Genomic DNA, 23,578 nt, shown 5'->3' with positions numbered 1-23,578 from the left:
TCAGGTAACACTTGTTTACAAGTCGCTAGATTTACAATTTCTTTCAAAATGTTCTCTAAAGTCATCAGTTTCATTGACCCTGAGACCCCCTATACCTAACAGAACTTACATTCTTATACTCCAGATAGCCATATTGCAAACACAAGATGCAGGGATTTTTAGAATTCAAAGGGATAAGAAAAAGAAAGGAAGTCTGGAACAATCCGCCTTCCTGGGTAAAGATGCTCCATCTTGGTTTTTGTTCATTACATAAATTATCCATCCATCCATCCATCCATTTTCCAACCCGCTGAATCCAAACACAGGGTCACGGGGGTCTGCTGGAGCCAATCCCAGCCAACACAGGGCACAAGGCAGGAACCAATCCTGGGCAGGGTGCCAACCCACCGCAGGGCACACCGCAACACACCAGGGCCAATTTAGAATCACCAATCCACCTAACCTGCATGTCTTTGGACTGTGGGAGGAAACTCACGCAGACACGGGGAGAACATGCAAACTCCACACAGGGAGGACCCGGGAAGTGAACCCAGGTCTCCTAACTGCGAGGCAGCAGTGCTACCACTGCGCCACCGTGCACAGAAATTATTGTTATTAGAAATTGATTTTTGTCTGTTCTTACTGCACTAAAACTGCTACAGAAATTTTAAAGGCCTAAATCTTTACAACTTATTCTTTATTTCTTCTTGGTATCTTGCTAGGGCACATGGTGGACCAGACTCCTTCCTTCCTTGTGGCTATGGAACAAGAGGACAAAGGCCCTGCACCATCCTGACTTCACTTATGGCCAACACAGCACACACTAACTTAAATATAAAGTCATTATACGTCAGCAGTGAATATTAGCATTTGCCATAACACATTTATAATTCCCAGATGGCCCGGGTTAGTTAGATTTTGATCTTGTTGACTCCAAAAGACAGTGGGCCATCCAAAGGTTTACTTTCTATAAAATCGTTACCAACCCTATTATCTGTTAACTTAAAATTTGCTTCCGTTTCCTTAACTGATGCTCCCTAAATTCTACTTTGCGCTTAGTTTAGCACTGTTTCCTATCTATTAACCTGTATAAGATCAGGCCTTTTTTATCTTCTAAGGATCTTGAGAAAGCTACTCCTGCTTTTATCTTTTCTCGCCTCGATTACTGCAACTTGCTGTATTCTGGGATTAGCAAATCCCTGATATTCAGGTTACAGTTGGTCCAGAATGCTGCCTCTCGCTTTCTGGTTGGGGCAAGAAAGTCTGACTCTGTTTCTCCAATATTAGCTTCTTTACGCTGGCTGCCTGTCAGTTTTTGAATTGATTTTAAAATCTTGTTGCTAGTTTTTAAATCTTTACATGGGCTCACTACTACCTACTTATATGAATTGTGTGTTTTACACCAGCCATCCAGAGTGCTTAGATCTTCTGGTCAGTTGTCTCGTACCGAGTGTCAAACTAAGGGGGACAGACAGGACTTGTGCTGCGGCTGCTCCTCGCCTGTGGAACTCTTCACCTCGTCACATAAAGGAGTCGTCTACAATTCAAAACGAGATTAAAGACTCATTTCTATTGACTTGCTTTCTGTGACCTTCAGTAATACTGATGGTTCCCTCATTGTGATCATGTAACCTGACTTCTATTTATTATTTATTTCATTTCTATTTATGTTATTTATGTTAATTGTATGTTTTTCTTCTGTTTCTTCTTTTATTGTAAAACACTTTGGCCACAGCATTCCTATGTTGTTTTAACTCTTTGAGGGCTGAATATTTTTTCCAAAAAACAGTTGTTTTCTGAAAAGCAATGGTTTCACACAGAAATCAACATAAAAACATCTCTTGCTGCATGCTGGGGCTGCCAGTTTGCCAAGAATATGTGGCAGGCTTGCTGTCAGGCTGTCTTTGCATTACATTGCAGTACATTGCAATCTGGTTTCTACCTCTTATCATTGTTAAGTGGCAGTCCTCCCTGGTGAACATTGTCAGCATAATGACCAATTAGCTGAAGCGTGAACCTCACATTCATTTTCGATCACTTGTATCAAAATCTGAGTCTGAGAAGTCATAGTCCAGTTCAGAGATATTAGACAAAATGTCGTCCACGGAGTGTTTTGCTTTACGCATTCGCTTTGATCTCTCGCCAGATGTCAGTGCCATTTTTGCCGTTGCTTGCACCTTGCTATTCACAGGAGTGCAGGAAATCTCAATCAACACTTTCCTTCTAGCGACGAGAGTCCAACTAAAACATAACGGTTGGTTTTGTCACAGTTTACAGTCGATTGCCATCGTCAACTCCTCCTTTTGATAAAAGTCGACATCAGCCCTGAAAGAGTTAAATCCGTCCATCCATTATCCAACCCGCTATATCCTATCTACAGGGTCACGGGGGTCTGCTGGAGCCACTCCCAGCCAGCACAGGGCACAAGGCAGGAAACAAACCCCGGGCAGGGTGCCAGCCCACTGCAGTGAAAGAGTTAAACGTGCTATATAAATAAACTGACATTGACCTTATAAGCATTCAGAGTTTGTTTTTTTTAAAAATATATAATATGAAGTTCACTGCAAAAATAACTTGATTGGCAGCTCTAAATTGGTCTGATGTGTGAGTGTGGGCATTCACACAAGTATCTGGGTGGCATCCCACCCAGAGTTGGTTTCTGTCCTGCACCTTACGCCGCCCAGAAGATTTTGATTATTCGCCAAGCTGTAATAATTGAAAAGAGCTTCAGAAAATGGATGGCAGGATCCAATTATCCATCTTGACTGAATACAAATAACAGAGCAAACAATATTGTAGATCTTATAAACGGATATTAAAATGATCACAACAAACCAAGGTTATGAAAGTGAGAAAATGAACCTGCATGGCGTGAACAGGAGATTGCCCGATTTAGAAAGCAATGCAATGTCAAAGAGGCACGCCGTGAACTCGATTTGAATACCGAGGCTCGTCAAGTCAAATATCAGAGGATTTCCAGGGAGTGAAAGCCACACATGGCCCTGCCACTCCTAGTATGGCATTTATATTGACCAAGTTATGAATGAGCCTTTGTCTTCTGCTTTTGTGACCTACAGTGGTGTGAAAAACTATTTGCCCCCTTCCTGATTTCTTATTCTTTTGCATGTTTGTCACACAAAATGTTTCTGATCATCAAACACATTTAACCATTAGTCAAATATAACACAAGTAAACACAAAATGCAGTTTTTAAATGATGGTTTTTATTATTTAGGGAGAAAAAATCCAAACCTACATGGCCCTGTGTGAAAAAGTAATTGCCCCCTGAACCTAATAACTGGTTGGGCCACCCTTAGCAGCTATAACTGCAATCAAGCGTTTGCGATAACTTGCAATGAGTCTTTTACAGCTCTGGAGGAGTTTTGGCCCACTGATCTTTGCAGAATTGTTGTAATTCAGCTTTATTTGAGGGTTTTCTAGCATGAACCGCCTTTTTAAGGTCATGCCATAGCATCTCAATTGGATTCAGGTCAGGACTTTGACTAGGCCACTCCAAAGTCTTCATTTTGTTTTTCTTCAGCCATTCAGAGGTGGATTTGCTGGTGTGTTTTGGGTCATTGTCCTGTTGCAGCACCCAAGATCGCTTCAGCTTGAGTTGACAAACAGATGGCGGACATTCTCCTTCAGGATTTTTGGTAGACAGTAGAATTCATGGTTCCATCTATCACAGCAAGCCTTCCAGGTCCTGAAGCAGCAAAACAACCCCAGACCATCACACTACCACCACCATATTTTACTGTTGGTATGATGTTCTTTTCTGAAATGCTGTGTTCCTTTTACGCCAGATGTAACGGACATTTGCCTTCCAAAAGTTCAACTTTTGTCTCATCAGTCCACAAGGTATTTTCCCAAAAGTCTTGGCAATCATTGAGATGTTTCTTAGCAAAATTGAGACGAGCCCTAATGTTCTTTTTCTTAACAGTGGTTTGCGTCTTGGAAATCTGCCATGCAGGTCGTTTTGCCCAGTCTCTTTCTTATGGTGGAGTCGTGAACACTGACCTTAATTGAGGCAAGTGAGGCCTGCAGTTCTTTAGACGTTGTCCTGGGGTCTTTTGTGACCTCTCGGATGAGTCGCCTCTGTGCTCTTGGGGTAATTTTGGTCGGCCGGCCACTCCTGGGAAGGTTCACCACTGTTCCATGTTTTTGCCATTTGTGGATAATGGCTCTCACTGTGGTTCGCTGGAGTCCCAAAGCTTTAGAAATGGCTTTATAACCTTTACCAGACTGATAGATCTCAATTACTTCTGTTCTCATTTGTTCCTGAATTTCTTTGGATCTTGGCATGATGTCTAGCTTTTGAGGTGCTTTTGGTCTACTTCTCTGTGTCAGGCAGCTCCTATTTAAGTGATTTCTTGATTGAAACAGGTGTGGCAGTAATCAGGCCTGGGGGGGGCTACGGAAATTGAACTCAGGTGGGATACACCACAGTTAGGTGATTTTTGAACAAGGGGGCAATTACTTTTTCACACAGGGCCATGTAGGTTTGGATTTTTTTTTCTCCCTAAATAATAAAAACCATCATTTAAAAACTGCATTTTGTGTTTACTTGTGTTATATTTGACTAATGGTTAAGTGTGTTTGATGATCAGAAACATTTTGTGTGACAAACATGCAAAAGAATAAGAAATCAGGAAGGGGGCAAATAGTTTTTCACACCACTGTATATCTGCACAGTGGTACTGTAGCATGGAATGACTAGTGGGAAATCGCATTAAAAAGTCTCATAATATTATTAGTGTTTCCTTGAAATCATGCATATACGGCAAACACACACAGCACTGCTTAGTCTTATTGCAGAGGGCGTTTGGATGAATTTTTCAAATGTCACAAAATTTTAATGGAGAAGAGAAAAATTGTATCGGTCGCTAATGATTTTCATTTGAATTTTAATTCTAGGATTGTAGGTGAACCTCATGAAAAACATTTATATAAATGTCAAAATGAAATGTAAACGATATTCACCGTCAGTTTAGTATTTTTGGGAGTTACTTATTTTGGCAAAATGATGGCCAATGAAGAGCATGAAACCAGTTGTCAATTGGTTTTGTTAACTCCAAGCATCTTTGACTGAAAAATGTCACTTCTATAAACTTCTTTATGCATTAGTACCACAACATGTATTCTGCTTACTACAGTTTATATCTCGACATGTCACCATTATACTGTATAAAAGAACAGGTCTAGAATTCCTTGTTCTTTTTAACAGCTATAACGTAGCTTCATTTTTCTTCAAAAATATATTAGACCCATAATATCAACTGTGGTTGAATCTTTGATTAGCACTTATATTGGTTAGCATCTGAGATGGGCTGGCACCCTGCCTTATGCCCTTTGTTAGCTGGGATTGGCTCCAGCAGACCCCCCGTGACCCTGTAGTTAGGATATAGCGGGTTGGATAATATAATATAATATCTGTGGTGGGCTGGCACCCTGCCCAGGGTTTGTTTCCTGCCTTGCGCCCTGTGTTGGCTGGGATTGGCTCCAGCAGACCCCCCGTGACCCTGTAGTTAGGATATAGCGGGTTGGATAATGGATGGATGGATTGGTTAGTATGTTAGGCAAATATATAAAATACTAGGGGGTTCTGCCCCCTGCTCGCTTCGCTTGCCAAACTCCGGGTAGGCGCTACACGCTAACCACTTTGCGGATCTGCTGCTCGCGTATGAGAAAGCGGATGTACAATTTAAACAGATTGTTATTTTCATGGGAACTGTTACATACACATAATAGAACTAACTATTTTACATTACAGTGAGTAATTAACCCAAGTAAAAAATAGTAAAAACGTAATAAATTGAAAGAAAATAGTTTCATGTTGCGTTAGAGGTATCCGTTGCGCTGTACGTTTTCGTTCTGGTTGGCTTTGAAATTAACACGCATATACCTTTTAAACTTACAATTTAAAGAGACTGCTATTTTCATGGGAATTGTTACATATGCATTGTTTTTCACTTTTCCTTTTAAACTTTAGTAAAAACAATATTTGAAATTAACTTTTCTTCCATGTCGCATTGAATTTGGATTCCGTGTTTGGACTTACATCGTGACAACACAACGTATAACTGCCCGTGACTGAATATTATTTCTTTCTCTCTAATAAATAAACTGACTTTTTCAAATGTTTGTCCCAGTGATTTGTTAATTGTCATAGCAAAAGCTAATCTAATGGGAAACTGCAAACGTTTTAATACGAATTACATATCAAGATCTCCTTTGGTGTCCAATGTTATCCGTGGAAGATGTACTACATTATCTTTCCTGTCTCCTGTTAAAATTTTACATGTCAGAATTGTTTGACCAATTTTGAATACAACTAATCTTGTCGTATTGCACAACTCATCACACAGATATAAATTACGCAATAACATTACGATACATCCTTCTTTCAACAGTAATTCGGAAAACCAGATGGTGTTAATGGTTGTAAATATTCTACGGGATATTATAAGCTGACGTTTTTATCTTCTGCATGATCACCGCCAACTGTTACAGCAGAGTCTATTGATGCACATTGTCAGGGATGCCAGGGGCCATGACCCGGCCGGGACGTCATGAGGGACCGGATGTGGGTCTGTGCCCACCCTGGATCACGTGGGGGTTGCCTTCCGAGTTGCTCTGGCGGCCACGGGTACAGGGCATGGAAGCTCCACCCTGTAGGGGCCCGTGGTCACCGCCAGGAGGTGCCCCAATGCCTTGGGGACCTGTTACCCCAGCACTTCCGCCACACCAGGAAGTGCTGGGGGGAAGACTTTGGACGTTACCCGGAGAGCTGTCGGGAGGACAGCCGGCACTTCCGCCACACTGGGGCGTGGCCAAGGGAGGAATGCCGGGAACACCTGGTGCTCATCCGGGTACTGAATAAAAGGGGCCGTCTCCCATCATTCGAGGCTGGAGTCGGGAGGAGGAAGGACGAAGCTCAGGAGAGCTGTGGAGGCGGCCCGAAGAAAGGCATTGTGGTCAGGACTGTGACTTTGGGGTTTGTGCACTGACTTTATTGAACTGGGTCTGAGTGACCAATATTGTTGTAAATAGTTTTAGGTGTGAAAACAACATGTCCGCCTGTCTGTGTCCGGGTCAACTTCCACAACATTTAACCAATTTGCCGTGTAACCAATCAGCAAATTTTGCGTTAATTCGTTTGCTTTCATCGTTTCTCGGTGCTAGGATTGCCCGTGTACTCATTTCTTCTGTTGATAACCCTTCGGGATAAAATTCTTCAATAAGATTCGGACATAGCAAGTCTTCTTTTATTGGGAACTTAAAGTGAGGAAAACGTAGAAATATAAGAGCTGAGAGCGCAGGAACTGTGTCTGACAAAAACATTCACACCAATGAGAGGTGAGAGGACCGCGGGTGTGGTTGAAAATGGTTGAGAGGAGGGCGGGATTTGAAAAAATCTCTTCGCAATAATCTCGTCTCAAGATTTTCTTTAATAATAGAGAGGCATACAGTACATAACACCTGTGCCATAAAACTTTGATTTACATGTGTAAGAAAATTTAATGAGGTCACGCCCTCAACCAGAAGTGGTTGCCTGTTCACGACAGACTCTTCTTTCCGCCATATTGGTTTATCTTCAGTATGTTTGTTTGTTTATTGTTTCAGTTGTTTTTTTTACGCTAAATAAATATAAAATACTGGAATTCAACAGTCTCATATCGCCAGTCATCTGACCGTGACTCCTGCACTCGGCTTTCTGTTAGCTAAACCCTGCGAATTAGCGCATATCCAGAGGTCCCTGACACCCTCTTTTATAACATGCAACGAAATACTATGTTGTAGCTAACAAATTCACACTTAATAATACTGTACAAAATAGGACTTTTTTATTTGACATTATTGACCCTGTGACCTCTGCTCAGTATAAGTGGGTTTAGAAATGGATGAATGGTTGAATGGATGGATTTATATTGTGAACCCGCCCAACATTGCCAGAAAAGTAATACGGAAATGCGTAAGAGTCGCGATTCTGCCCGAATGACTCTAACCACTGGAACACAAAATGAAAATACAAATTTCGTTTTTTTACTTGTATGACTAAGCCCAAACATATAAACGTCATGACCACACTCGTACTATACAGTATAGGCAATATAAAAGGCACACAGCAGAAAAATGTACTGTATAATAGATATAAATATTATAATATATCATGAGTTGTGTTAATCTTGTTTTTACATATTAATAATAACGGTTGATTATTAGGTAGGCTGTATCATTCACTATAAGTTTTATTTCCAATTTAGAGAATATCAAAAGTTTACATGACAATAATAATTTAGCTATACATTCTGCATGCAGCAATACCAAAGTAAGCTTGGTGTTCAGTATAAAGATAAAGGAAACCTTTCTTTGGATTGCAGTCTAAAATATGAAGACTGCAAGGCGTGACCCAAAAAGAAAAAAGCCTCAGCAATTCACTGACTAAATAAGCTTATCTGAAGTTTAGTTTCTGCTCTAGGGTACATGACACACCAGCTGTGTCTTCTCCTCACATGACAAGGTTCTTGTGATACATGTGTTTTGGAGCGCCTCCTAAATGTCACATGCACATTTAATCAGTAATTATTTAAGAATGAAAAAAAACTAAACAAACAAACTTACTGGTCCTTGTCCAAAACACAGAAAGAGTCCAAGAAAGGAAAGTTGGCTGTGATGCTCTCAAAGTCTTCCTGTGAGATATAACCATCATGGTCATGGTCATAGTTCCTAAACACAGACTTTTCAGGAAGACAAAAAGACAAATGTAATCATTAGGTCAGTAATTTCATTTAAAATAGCATATAGCTCAAAAATTTTGATGTAAACCTTTTTATTCAGAAACACAAAGTCCCATATTGAGTATATTGCCAAAAGGACGCTATAAAAGAATCATGCATGCAGACTGTTTATGCCTACACATTAAATACTGCTGTTATAAATGTTTGTATGAAATGTGTGTGGCAACCTATTGTGGCAAAGGTGCTATATAGGCGTCGACCCGACACCAAGAGACGGACATCTATGCCACAGGTAAAAAATCAAAGATAAAGTGCTTTTATTTTTCTTCGGCTGTGAAAAATTGTATTTTTCTTTCTTCCCCGTGTCCCGCAGGCCCTACACAGTCCCAAAGACACCAAAAGAAAAACACACACTTCTTTTTCCTCCACTGCTCCAAGGCAGCGTCGTCGTCGTCCTCCTCCTCCTCCTCCCGAATCTGCCGCCCTGAGTAGTGGCCGCTGTCTCCTTTTATAGCCCACCCGGAATTGCTCCTCCAGGTGGTAATTGGCCTAATTAGGCTGCACTTCCGGGTGTGACTGCATTCCAGCCCACAGAGGCTCGTTAAGCCGTGCAGCTCCCCCTGGTGGTGGCCACTGAGCCCTGACGTCCCATGCCTGTGGCCCTGATGTAACCCAGGAGGGCTGCCACCACACGTTCTGGGGGACGTAGTGTGCATCCTATGGCTGCACCCTGATTCCAGTGTCAAAGGGGCATCCCAGCTGTCCGCCTCACTATTTTATAATGCTTGGCAGGAAGAAACAGAATTTACAGTATATGTAAGAGCAGTGAGTTTACAGAAAAGAATTATTTCATACAATAATGGATGTGAACGTCAGTCAGTCATCATCCAACCTGCTATATCCTAACACAGGGTCACGGAGGTCTGCTGGAGCCGATCCCAGCCAGCACAGGGTGCAAGGCAGGAACATAACCCGGGCAGAATGCCAGCCCACCGCAGGGCGTGCACACACACACACACACACACACACACACTACGGACAATTTAGGATCGCCAATGCACCTAACCTGCATCTCTTTGGACTGCAGACACGCAGACACGGGGAAGACATGCAAACTCCACGCAGGGAGGACCCAAGAAGCGAATCCAGGTCTCCTTACTTGAAGGCAGCAGCACTACCACTGTGCCACCATGCCGCCCCATATGTGAAAGTCATATTGTAATAAAAAAATTCTTATTTCCATTATATCAACTATTCATGTTCAGGAGTATGTAGTGCATACAAGCAGGTTTTAATGAATTTAAACTGGCCTTGCAAGAGCCCACATATCTGCGCAACACACCAAAGGATGCCACATAAGAGTGGTGTTCCAATTGTAATATACAACAAACATCTAACACACATTCGATATACTGAAAACAGCAGCCACAGTTAAGAACAGCAGTGAAATGGTGCCAGCAGCTGTGCAGTTACCTACAATGTCCTGTAAAAGACGGATACTTAATTCACCTTCATGAGTGATGTTTCCCCTGCACCACAACCTGAACAAGAAAAAAATATAAACGTAATATCACATTTTTTATGTTTACTCACATCAACTACTTTTCTTATGTGCTTGCTGATGACTGTTGGGTCAGGTTTAGGAGCAACACCAGTTGCCCAGTCCAGAGAAACAACTGGTTTGTTTGGTGATGTGGGGGAGGTAGGCTGTTGGTAGAAATGAAGAGGATTTATTACAATATTGATTTCAAATTCATAACACAATTCAAATGGTAGCAACAACCTCATGCCTGTAACTTGACAAGATAGATAATGAATTTAATGAGCTGTTTTGGACATGGGCAGAGGAGAGATGCTGGGTATCTATCTATCTCTATTAAATCGCATATTCATCAGATCACTAGGACAGCATTTTTTCACTTAAGAAACATAAGTAAAGTTAGACCGCTTATATCACTGAAAGATGCTGAGAAATTAGTTCACGCGTTTGTTTTCAGTCGACTAGATTACTGTAACGCACTCCTCTCTGGACTACCCAAAAAAGACATAAATCGTTTGCAACGAGTGCAGAATGGAGCAGCTAGAATCCTAACTAGGAAAAGAAAATCCGAAGACATTTCTCCAGTTTTAATGTCACTACACTGGTTACCTGTGTCATTCAGAATTGACTTTAAAATTCATGCTTATGGTTTATAAAGCCTTAAATAATCTCGCCCCTTCTTATATATCAGAATGTCTGACACCTTATATTCCAAATCGTAACCTTAGATCTTCAAATGAGTGTCTCCTTAGAATTCCAAGAGCTAAACTTAAAAGAAGTGGCGGCCCTTCTGCTGTTATGCGCCTAAAATCTGGAATAGCCTGCCAATAGGAATTCGCCAGGCTGATACAGTGGAGCAATTTAGAACACTGCTGAAAACACACATGACTTTAACATGGCCTTTCTAGAACTTCAATTTAACTTAATTTAACTTAATCCTGATACTCTGTATGTTCAATTTCCTCATAATAACTATTCATGGTGGCTCTAAAATCCATACTGACCCTACTCTCTTTTCTGTTTCTTTTTCCGGTTTCTTTGTGGTGGCGGCCTGCACCACCACCACCTACTCAAAGCTTCATGATGCTCCAACAATGATGGATGGATTGAAAGGCAGAAGTCTACGTGACCATCATCATCATCAAGTTCTTCCGTGAGAACCCTAAATCCAAAGAGGACTGTTTCATTTATGTGAGGTAGAATGCCCAGAGGGGACTGGGTGGTATCATGGTCTGGAATCCCTACAGATTTTATTTTTTTCTCCAGCCGTCTGGAGTTTTTTGTTTTTTCTGTCCCCCCATTGAACCTTACTCTTATTCGATGTTAATTAATGTTGATTTATTTTTGTTTTCTTATTGTGTCTTTTATTTTTCTATTCTTTATTATGTAAAGCAATTTGAGCTCCACCATTGGTATGAAAATGTGCTATAGAAATAAATGTTGTTGTTGTTAGCCGCTAACATCGGCAAAACGGTATACCTTTTACTTTTCCTATCGCTGCTAATGCACAAGCGAGGCGAGCACATCGGCAAAATTAATCCTCCTAGGAGAGAGACACCCAGAGTAGTTCCTTTCAATTACCTGACATCTTTACATTTCAGTTTATTTTGTGACAATTTCAATAGTTTCCCCGGGCTATTTACAGCACTGGCTTACGCAGCTAGTATAGTATAAGTATAAGAATAAATATCAACAGATATTACTATAATAACAAGTAACAAGAATATCTTGCATTTTTGGTATTGTGTAGCATCTCCTAAAGTGGAAAACTGAAGCAATCTGCATACCGCCATATATTTAGTTTCAAGCAATCAAATTGTAAATCTTCCAAGATTCTAGTAAAATTTGCCACTTCTGGCTTTGGCTGCTTTTTGTTCTCCCTGTTCAAGTAATTTCATATAGCTTCAATAATATAGACGCTGGGTTTGTGAATTGTCCAATCTAATACTGTCAGTGTTTCACTTGCAGTGTGCTTGGGGGTCTCTACCATGCAGGAAAGAATATATTTTTTTGCCAGTGAGTTGTTTTCCTGAAAGTAGTGTACAGCAGGATGAATCTAAATCTCCCTGTACTTCTCACCAGTCATGGGTTCATCGATTTTAGAAAATCTCCCACACCACTATTGGGAGAAGGATGCTAAGGTTAGAGCTGCTAGGGAAGAGGAAAAGAGGAAGGTTTATGGATGTGGTGAGAGGGGGCATGCAGGTGATGGGGGTGACAGAGCAAGATGACGAGGACAGGAAGAGATGGAAGAAGATGACCCCTAATGGGAGCAGCCAAAAGAAGAAAAAAAAGAAGACAATGTGCTGATGTGACTGCAAGCAATAATCAGGAAAGTACACATCAACAGCCAGGGGTTTTAAAATTCTTCAGTGCTTTTTTCTTTACTGATTTGTCTGAGATAAGAAAAAGAAACAGAAGAAAATCATGCGATTTCTAAAGTCAGTTGTTTGATCTGGAATCCCACAGTATGTGTTGAGGGTCATTGAGTGGCAGTTGACCGTAACTTCTGCATTCAACCCCAGCTATTTCAATAAAGACGCTGCTGTTGTTTGCCTTTTTTCATTGGATATTTGCTATTTGTTCCTAAACAGTAAAATTAACTACTTAGAGAGGAACTCCATCCAGATGACATACTGTACCTCTCCTTTTCAGGAACCATTGGCTTACATACACTCAGATTAGGCCAGTCTTTGAAATGCAATAGTTATACATTTTCAGAAGTACAAACAGTAAGTCAGTCAAATTAGAGAGCACAATCAAATTAACCTAATACTGTCATTTCAACCAGTGAAAAAGTTCCTCCTACTATCTAAATGAACTGAATTATTTATTTATACATCTAGTACTGCATTGCTGTATAATCCTGGACAAGATACAAACACTTTACACAAAGTCAATTCCAGTTATTCTAAAACCCCGTTTTTAAACAGTGGAAGGAAATTCAGATGATTATGGGAGGAGAATATAATTTTCCCAAGGTTCATCTTCAGGGACTAAATATGTACGTCTATGAGCTGTGAGAACACACTATTTATTATCTGCTGCTGTAATTCTTTATAAAAGAAACTCTGTGCTATAATTTAAGTAGCTGAAACACAGGGTTTCTTCTCCTTACCTTTCGTACAAATATAAATGGGTGCTACAACCTTCTGAAAAAATAACACTGTAACCTGCGGGTTTTCATTTACACTAATCTTTTATCCAGAGAAATATTTGTGCTTTGAAGTAAATCTTTAATTAATTGTCCCATACTCAGTCTTTGGATACAATATTAATCTGAAGTTATGTCTTTTCTTTCAGTAAAGTGAAGAACATATGTAATCTAATGACCTGATTTTTATAATAAGACAATCGATACAATTTAGGCAGACTGAAAGGATTTATTTAGATATATGTCAGTCAGTCAGTCATTTTCCAACTCGCTATATCCTAACTACAGGGTCACGGGGGTCTGCTGGGGCCAATCCAAGCCAGCACAGGGTGCAAGGCAGGAACAAACCCCAGGCAGGGCGCCAGCCCACCGCAGGGAAGATATATAATTCTTATTATTATTTAGCAGAACTCCTTATTCAAGATGACTTACAAAACAAGTTATAATACATACGAGAATAATCAGAAGGTGCAAACATGAAAAGCAACAGAGAACAAGATAAAGACTAGTACTCCAAAATTATATGTGCAGTTAGACTAAAACCATCCATCCGTCCATTATCCATCCCGCTATATCCTAACTACAGGGTCACGGGGGTCTGCTGGAGCCAATCCAAGCCACTTACAGGGCGCAAGGCAGGAAGCAAACCCTGGGCAGGACGCCAGCCCACCACAGGGCAGTTAGACTAAAACTCAAAATCCTAAACTCTGTTAGTACAACAGCAGCTATCCTGTAGAAGAGACACTAAGCAGTTCTAAAATTTGTCAACTTCAGCTATTGTCCAGATTCCTGAGGGAAACTAATAAAACACATATTTTTTTTCCTCTTTATTAATGGCTTGACACATTGCAGTCAACAGTTTTAGGTGTACCCGCTGTGTTTTACCCTGTTGTTTATCATGATGGTTTGAATTAACTTGTCATGTACTTTGTCCTCCATTTTATCCACTGTTAACCCTACTTAACTCAATGTCTTAGTGCTGTCAATTTCTATTCTTGTATTCTTTGTAAAACATGCTATATAAAATAAATATTAATTTATACAGTGATACTTTAATACAACATGGACGATAAGAACCTAGTAACTATGATAAATCAATAGCTTGGTAGATAAAGAGAATCAGCATCAAATTAAGAGATTGCACACAATGTCCAGACAGGGCAAACATTTTTAGGACCCATTTTAGTCTGTGAACACTGAAATTTTGCTGTGGAGTAATATTTCAATTTACAGAAACAATGTCTTACCAAGGATTTGGGATTGCGAGGCTCCCGAAGTAATGAAAGTTCATAAATTTCATCTTCAGTATAATACAGGTCTAATGAAAGCTAGGAAAAAAAAAAAATACTGTGTACAATTATTCTTGAAATTAATTTAAAAGGACTCAAAATTAAAACAGAACACTAGTACTTGATTGCTCATTACATTGAGTAGGGTTAAGTAGCTTTTGGAATGTCATGTTATAATTATTTGATGTAGTTTATACACTTTGGGGAAATTATGTATAACGTATATACTCGTGGATAAGTCGCGACTTGATTTTGCCTTATAATTTCTGGTATTTTATAATGTCGGTCAAATAAGTTGAATGTGTAAAACTCCCGCTATTGGTCCAAGAGATTACGATATGCTAATGCCCACCTGAGAGAGTAACCACGGAGCACACGGCCTTTTTATTTCTATGTGGGTGCAGCAATGCCCTTATCAGCGTTGGCGCCTAACCTCTCTCTCTCCCTATTGTGCCTACGTGACTATACGGTAATACCCAAACTATTCCAAATTGATGTTTGCACTGATTTGTGTTTTTTGTATCTCACACCCTTATACACTTTCATCGTAAGAGCATCCCTTACCTACGATGGAGCGTTCGATCAGAAGAAAATATGACGCTGGTATTAAATTAAAAGTCATTGAAGTTTCTCATAGCTTCATCTTAGTTAAATCCTGATGCTCTGTATATTCAATTAATTATCATTATTATTCATGGTGGCTCCATAATCCGTACTAACCCCTACTTTCTCTGCTGTTCTTTCTCCGGTTTTCTGTGGTGGTGATCTGCGCCACCACCACCTGATCAAAGCACCGTGATGTCCCTACATTGATGGATTGAAGGCCAGAGGTCTACATAACCATCATCATCAAGTTCTTCCATGTGAACCCTGAATACCATGAGGACTGATTGAGGTCATTGATGGTAGGTAGAATGCCTAGAGGGGGCTGGCTGGGTGGTCTCGTGGTCTCAAAATCCCAGCAGATTTTCTTTTTTCTCTGGCCGTCTGGAGTTTTTCTTTGTTTTTTCTGTCCTCCCTGACCATCGGACTTTACTTTTATTCTATGTTAAATAATTAAAACTGTCTTTTTTCTCTTTCTTCATCATGTAAAGCACTTTGAGCTCCATTGTGTGTATAAAAATGTGCTATAGAATTAAATGTTGTAGTGCTTGAAAGAAATTGGTAACTGCGCTGCTGCAACAAAATTCGATGTGTCTGAGAAACTCGTGTGAGATTGTATGTAAGTGTCGCATTTTTGAATGGGCGTATAAGTCAGGGTCTGATTTTATGATCAATTTTTCGGGTTTCAAGACCCGACTCGTACGCGAGTATATACGGTAGTTCAAAGGGCTTTGTGCATTCAGTACAGTTAAAGGGAAAACAGATCTACAGTGTAAGATATTTCATTGCATTGACAGATTAGCCAAAATATTTTACACCCTTTAATTCAAAGCACTAACCAATTACCATTTTTAGATTTTTATGATTAACAAAGAAATCACCTTGTGATTAGATATTAGGTCATTCTTTTAACAGTGTCAATCCACAGGCAGTAAAATGCACAGGTCACAGTATATTAAAGCGATTATGTAGATCACATTAAAATAGACGGTAACAGAGTGCAATATAAATTATAGCTCCTTACATTATATATGCACATGGCTAGCCTATGGAAGAATATTTTAGACAAAATTAAATACTCAAATAAAAACATATTGTGAATGTTACAATAAATACATGAAAACACAGTGATATGTGAACATAAATAATGAAATGTTTCATGAAATATACAGTATTTTTGTACTTTATTTATTTACTTCTTCATTTATTTCAGTGACACTACACACAGCCTGAAATATGCATTGAAATGAAAACTGCCATTTTCGCCTGTAAAGGTTGAGAGGGTGGGCTATAGCGAGTACTGTGTGTGGATTGGTGAATCGTCGGTGAAGTGCAAACCCAAGGTTGTGGCTGTGTAACTCTGTGGCAGATGGGAGTACAGTAACCCCTCGCTACTTCGCGGTTCACTTTTTGCAGATTCACGACTTCGCGGGTTTTTAAATATAGTAGTAGTATTTCCTAGTCTAAGAACAACAAAACAAGTCCGGTGACAAAGTGCGTTGTAACACGGGCTGTGATTGGTACATGGGAGGGAGACGACAAATCACAGCTTCCCGCTTTCTAATCGGGCCCGTGATTGGTGCTTTGACTGATGCCCAGATTCCACAGCACCTCCCCTTGTCTCTCTGTCGCGGCCATTTCGCTTCAAGCTTTCTCGCCGAGCGGTTTACTTTACACTGTACTGTGTGTGATTTTTTTTTTGGTTTCTTTGTGTTGAACTTCGCTTCAATTTTCACCCCCTGCAATGGCTCCCAAACGTGCTCCTTCTTCCAAGGCTGGTGCTGAGCCTAAACACCAATGAAGAATGATGACGATCGCTGAGAAGGTGAAACTTCTGGATATGTTGAAGGAAGGGAGAACGTTCGCGGCTGTGGCTGCAGACTGGCTAAGGATCTGCAAGAGCAGTCACAGGAATGGGACGACGATATGGTTCGATCGGTCCAATTTTGCAACAAGGTCGACGACGTCATGACCGCCTACAAGCTGCTCTTCGACCGGAAAAAGAAGCAGCGGCAGCAACTTCTGATCATAATGTTTTTGCAGCCTCGCAAAAAAGAGCCAGTTCCTACGACTACTACGGATACACCTTCGGAAACCGTGGAAGAGGTGCCCCAGGAAATGGCACCGCCGTCTGAAAAGATGTAAAATACAGTCATCGGCTGCGCAGTAAATGTCATCATCACCTTCATCGTCATCATTTTTACTGCACAGCATATTCATCACCATCATCACGTCATATATAGCTACGTGTACTTCGCTATACAGTAACTGTAAACGTATCTACCGATTTCATATTTATTAATAACAGGGACAACTGTTAAGAGAGTGAAGGGTGGGTTGTAAACAGTACAGGGAAGGCTTAAAAACGTCCAAATACACATTAAGTAATTAAATAAATATGGTGTCCCTACTTCGCGGAAATTTAGTTATTGTGGAACCTATCTCTCGTGATAAACGAGGGATTACTGTATAAGAAAACATTGCTGAGGATTACAGCACTTGTACAAATTGGTTACTTTAATTCAAAAAGCTGTGAATTTATCATCTGAAGTGCCCTTGATGGCCGAAGAGTTACATACAACACAAGACTCCATTGCAGGGCATATGCACACACAGGCTCACACTTATACATAAAGGACCACTTTAAATCTTCCAATAAACGCAGCTTGCAAGTCTTAGGGATGTATTTCTAAGAGGGTCAAATCATTCTTATATTGTGAATATTTTAGCACTGAAAAGGAGCTTCGTCAAAAGACACAGACTGGGCAATGCTGTATTGGTCATAACGTTTCTCTGTAAAGGAGATATTAATAGGTCAGGTGGTGCAGAAGGGGTGCGAGCAAAGGCGAAGCTTGGGTGACATCAGCAGTGCTCCGATTGGTCTGCATGTTCTTCTCTAAAGGGAGGACGTGAAAAACAGTTACGCTGTGGTATTAAGACTCAAACCTGGAGACCTTTGTCAGTTTGTCAGAATCATAGCACGGCCTTGCTCATTGTTGTCATTGGTAGTAGACATGAACAGGCATCCCACTTATTCTTCATGCTTAACACTTGGCTGACCATATTTGATCTTCTCAATCCATTTGCAAACACTCTGCCATGGTTAAACACTCTCTCCATATTGCATAGGAAACTTCCTTTGGATTTTGGACCCTGGTTACCCCTTCACCCCATTAAAAGCGCCTCAACTGCTCGCTGTTCTTCTTTCAGTGACACCACACACAGCCTGAAATATGCATTGAAATGAAAACTGCCATTTTCGCCTGTAAAGGTTGAGAGGGTGGGCTATAGCGAGTACTGTGTGTGGATTGGTGAATCGTCGGTGAAGTGCAAACCCAAGGTCGTGGCTGTGTAACTCTGTGGCAGATGTGAGTATAAGAAAACGTTGCTGAGAATTACTGCACTTGTACAAATTGGCTACTTTAATTCAAAAAGCTGTGAATTTATCACCTGAAGTGTCCACTGTAAACAGAGCCCTTGATGGCCGAAGAGCTACATACAACACAAGACTCCATTGCAGGGCATATGCACACACAGGCTCACACTTATGCATAAAGGACCACTTTAAAACTTCCCATAAACGCAGCTTGCAAGTCTTAGGGATGTTGGAGGACATCTTAGAAGATACATAAAGAATGCACAGGTAATGATTTGAGAAAAATTTGGACTCGGGTCCCAGGAGCTCCAGTGCAACAGCACTAAACACTCTGCTATTGTTCCACCAATGTACCACAGGTAGAGCTGGACAGAAATGGATTGGTTTGCCATCTTGATCATCTGAGCTTGCACCAAACAAATTAAAAAGTGTTGAGCTCTGAGTTCTAACAGAGATTCCTTTACAGCCAGTATGCAGTTTACTTGATTGCACTGAACAGACTTTATTTCCTTATTTTTAAACACATAAAATCCAGTCTTGATATAACGTGATGATTTGCATTTAAAATTATTCATGGTTGTGAACTGCAGTTACAAGCAACCATCCATCCATCCATTTTCAGACCATATTTTTTTTTATACAGGGTCAAGGCAATGTATAGCTCCTTCTGGTAGAAGGAGACGCAAGCCAAAAGCAAACCTTGAAGAAAACACTCCACTGAAGGACACCCTCACTCATATATTCACACAACGTTCATTTAAAGTTTCCAAACAACCTAAAAATATGTATTTGGACCTTAAGAAGAAATCCAGAGAAGCACAGATGAAACTTCAGCATGTCCGTTGAAGAAATCTCATATGTGCTTGTCCAGTTTCTCCCACATAGAGAGCAGTGTCAGGACATTTCATGCAGAGAATTAGGTAGACCACATTAGATGATTTGCAGGAAAACGATCCCTTTACGTGATGTTCGGCAGTGTGGTATAACTATACGGTCTGTATTGTAAATGTGGGCACACATTTTGCATCTTTTCTGTAGGCAGGGAGATGTGCCATTTCCTGTTGGCTCATTTAGGGAGCTTCGGACAATTAGTTGCTGAAGGTTTGGTGGTTGTATGTATGCTAAGAGGGGAGGTTCAGGAAATACATTTCTCAGTGTTTGGTCATTGTTTAGCATTGATTGAAGCTCTTTTCTAATTTCTCGAAGTGTTTCAAGGGCTTTTTTTTTATTGAAAGAGACGAAAGGTCAACTTTATATCACATCTTGGTTAATTTGGGTAACTTTGTCTACCAAGAATGGTCCCACTGGGAGCTAACACTTCAAAGGATATTCACATGACATTTCCCCACTGGGAAACTCATATTTCATACATGTCCAATGGCACATGAGTGTACCATTTGTTACACACGGGCACTATCAAGTTCCCAGGATGAAACCTCTGTCTGCTAACAACTCTTAATAATAGTTTTGCTCTAACTTAAGGAAAAACAAATAAAATTGTGTATCAGGCCTGTAGATGTCACATGGGCTGGACAGGCATTAAGGCCGGGAAGGAAACAGGAAGCAGACCCGGAAAGAAGAGATGGACGAACAGTCCCTCCTGCTGGGGAGTTTTTAATCCCCCAGCATGATATCCAGGACTGCTGCCATTTATCCATACACTGTGGGGTCACAGGGTTCCACAAGAGGGCGTGGCAGGGAAACAGGCTCCTTACTGTGATGATGGACTCCTGTGTGACCCGGAAGTACTTCAATCGGGCAATCACCCTGGCACCGGAAGTACTCCCAGGTCTGTAATAAAAAGGGATCACACTTCCTTATCCAGGCGAGTCGGAGCTGGGAGGTAGAGAGGCAAGGCTTGACTGGAGGAGGTCAGTGCGGTGGTGAGAGAGAGTATGTTGTAGAGAGAGAGAGAGAGAAACCAGTGCTTTTGTGCTTGTGTAACATTTTTGGAGGTATTTATAATAAAAACGTTCCTTTATTTTCACCCAGGACTGTACTTGTGTGTTCATGTCGGGGTTTGGGCTGGCTGTCGCCTGGGTTTCCATCGCAGGGTATAATCTCTTTCTTCTCGTAGTAGCGTACACTAACATATAATTTGATTAAGAAGATGAGAGCTCATGCATACTATGGCAGATGCACATTTATAAGTTGCATAAGGAGAAGCCAAGAGTCCACTTCCCGGCACCTAACATTAAGAAGTGATCCAGCCCTGACTTTTATGCTCTTATCTGTTTCACTGGGTGAGATCTATGCCCTTACAAATAAATAAGTATATGCTTTAGATATACATTTCTTGAATAATATATTGATTTATGCTGTGTGCAAAATCAAAATTCACTGTTTTCAATTAATATACAGGGTGAGGCAGAAAGGACGGACATCTTTGATATGAACTCACCACTAGGTGGATTGACGGATGTGCGGCAGGTGGCGTTAGGTTCGCAAAGTCTTAGCATTTTTTTATTTTCTTTTTAGTTGAAGCCATGGAGCCGTGGACGATAGAACACCATGTTTTTGCGTATGACTGTTTTGCCAATCACAACCAATCTATTCCCGCAGTTCAGTGTGAGTTTTGTTGCCATTTCAATATCCACAGAAGTAAAGCTGTTCCCGCTCGTAAGACTATCCTACGTTGGGTTAAAGCACTTCGTACACGAGGTACACTAATGAACAAAAGACGCCGGGGGCTACACGCACGCCCCTGAAAATGTGGAAAGCGTACGACTAGCCCTGCTGCGAAGTCCAAATCGATCTTCTCGGAAGCATTCTTCTGAACTTGGTCGCAGTAATCGTTCGGTAAGCCGTATTTTGCATTTAGACCTGCATTTCCATCCTCAAAAATTGTCAAATGCTATTTCAATATAAATATTTCAATAAAGTTCTTTAAGAAAAATTTTTTTAAAGAAAGAATTAACAATTTTGTGATTTTGTAAAAAACGCCCGTCCTTTCTGCCTCACCCTGTACATGAATTTGTACTTCTGCTATGTATATTTCTATTTATATTGATAACCAGTAGTGGCGGACTGCACGATAACGTGCAGTGAATACACCTGACATAGTTTTTTTACTCTTTCTCTGTACGTTTATCATTCGTTTGTTCAGTGTTTGATGCACTTGCAGCTTCCTGAGCAGATCTTCTTTTCTCCACCCTTGCGGCCCGCTTCTTCTCTTCTTTCGTCTGCATCTGTTCGTGTTAAAACTGATCAAGTCAGTGTTTGTGTTGCATTTACTTAGTACGTTTTTTCTTAATTTTTCACTTAAGCTGGAACTCAAGTGTTCAATCTGCCTCAAGAAAGATTGATGATATGAAGAGGTAGAGGAAGTGACAGTGAAGGTGGTAGGGATGAGAACGGCGCCCGTATGCATGCACCACACAACCGCCCTGCTGGCTGCTGTCGAGAGTTGAATAAAATAAAAATAAAAAGAGCAATAAAAATCATCCCCCCCGAGAGCAGATAGTAGACGTCACGTAGTATTTGTGCACCAAATTTCAGGTCAAATGGTTTGCAAGTCATTTAAAATCCTGGACAGACAAACGGACAGCCACGGTAGCGTATTATATAAGAAGATATAAACATACAGCAAATTGCTACCAACATATATAAAGAGAGGCAAAGACATTACTTTTGTTAATAGGCACAAATCAGAGAGATATGAGTATTTCATAAACAAGTCGCTAATTCATTGTATTTTACCAATTGCATTAAAAGCGGAAAGACTCATTTAATTAAAGACTCATTTTATACCATTTTATCTCACCTCAAATAATCGCATCACACTTGATTTTCTCCTTATGGCTGGCTTTGCAGGTAAATGTTTGTCATGGGGAAAAAAAATCCTTAGATACTGAATAATAAATATGTCAACAGTGAAAAATTGATCAGGGCCGTTTCATGTCCTCGCACAGAGAGGCTGTCTGTGAAAGGGAGGTTCAGTCAGTGAAGTTTATCCAGCCGCACCAAAGACAACTCCTCAATCCAAGTGAGTAAGCAGGACTCTCGGGCTTCTATTGCATGTGGGAGAGTATCGTATTATACAGGAACAGGCCCTCTCTCACTCTCACTATACGCTGTAACCGTATAACCATTTCTTTATAAAACAGACAAAAGGAAGTTATCACTCCATTCAATAAAAATCAAGACTTATAATCAAAAACAGGTTTGTGTTCAGAATGGTTTTTGTGAGCGATATTTTGTGTTGCCTTGAAGTGTAGAGGATACAGAAAATCACTTACTGTTAACAAGTGTATTAAGTCCATGTTAGGCTCCTCTTGGACAGCGGTGTTTTGTAGTGATACTAGCTCATTGAAGGTAACATAAAGTTGTTGCATTTTTACAATATTCACTTTGCTCTCATCAATCCAGTCAGGGAAGACTACATGAACAGCAATCAGGTCCTTCAAGTGCACTCCCAGGATGGGAATTTTAAACCCTTCACATTCAGCAAAAGTCTTTCGATAGTTGCAATAATTTCCACTAGAGGAAACCAGCTCTGTCATTTCACTCCAGGACTACAGGGAGGAAAACAAAATACGGCCATTAGTCAAACATCGAAAATGACAACCCTGTTTTTACAACCCAGGAACTCCAGCAAAAATAAGCTGAGAAAATACCATTTTTAAATTATCAGCAACATTACTAATATTTAATATCGTAAGACAACACTCTTTAGTAAAACAATTCAGTGAAATCTAGCTACAATACGGTGCATTGCACGTTTTGGAATTAGGCAGTGCCATTAGAACAATAAATGAATTGCATATGAGAAAACAGCGTTAACCACTGAACCAGATTAAACACTCTAATTGATCCATGTGCTTAACTCTACTGTATATTAGCAACTTGTTTAAGAGATTGAAACAGAGGAATGTATTATGCTTATGTCTAAAATAAT

General features: G+C 40.4%; 1 protein-coding gene across 2 annotated transcripts in view; it reads right to left on the bottom strand.

Moving 5' to 3' along the window:
* The window catches only part of rasgrp3 (RAS guanyl releasing protein 3 (calcium and DAG-regulated)), a 188,186-nt gene that overhangs the window by 30,083 nt on the left and 134,525 nt on the right, over positions 1–23,578 (bottom strand). For both annotated transcript variants that reach the window (XM_039738329.1, XM_039738328.1), the window contains exons 9-12: positions 22,920–23,195; positions 14,661–14,741; positions 10,313–10,426; positions 8,604–8,719 (exon numbers count right to left, since the gene is read on the bottom strand). In XM_039738329.1, coding sequence (XP_039594263.1) covers positions 8,604–8,719; positions 10,313–10,426; positions 14,661–14,741; positions 22,920–23,195 — 587 coding nt within the window. The remainder of the gene's footprint in view (positions 1–8,603; positions 8,720–10,312; positions 10,427–14,660; positions 14,742–22,919; positions 23,196–23,578) is intronic.

The sequence above is a fragment of the Polypterus senegalus genome, chromosome 16 (genome assembly GCF_016835505.1).
Source record: "Polypterus senegalus isolate Bchr_013 chromosome 16, ASM1683550v1, whole genome shotgun sequence".
Taxonomy (NCBI): Eukaryota; Metazoa; Chordata; class Cladistia; order Polypteriformes; family Polypteridae; genus Polypterus; species Polypterus senegalus.
Note: the sequence above shows the minus strand (reverse complement) of the source record. Positions and strands in the feature narration are given on the sequence as shown.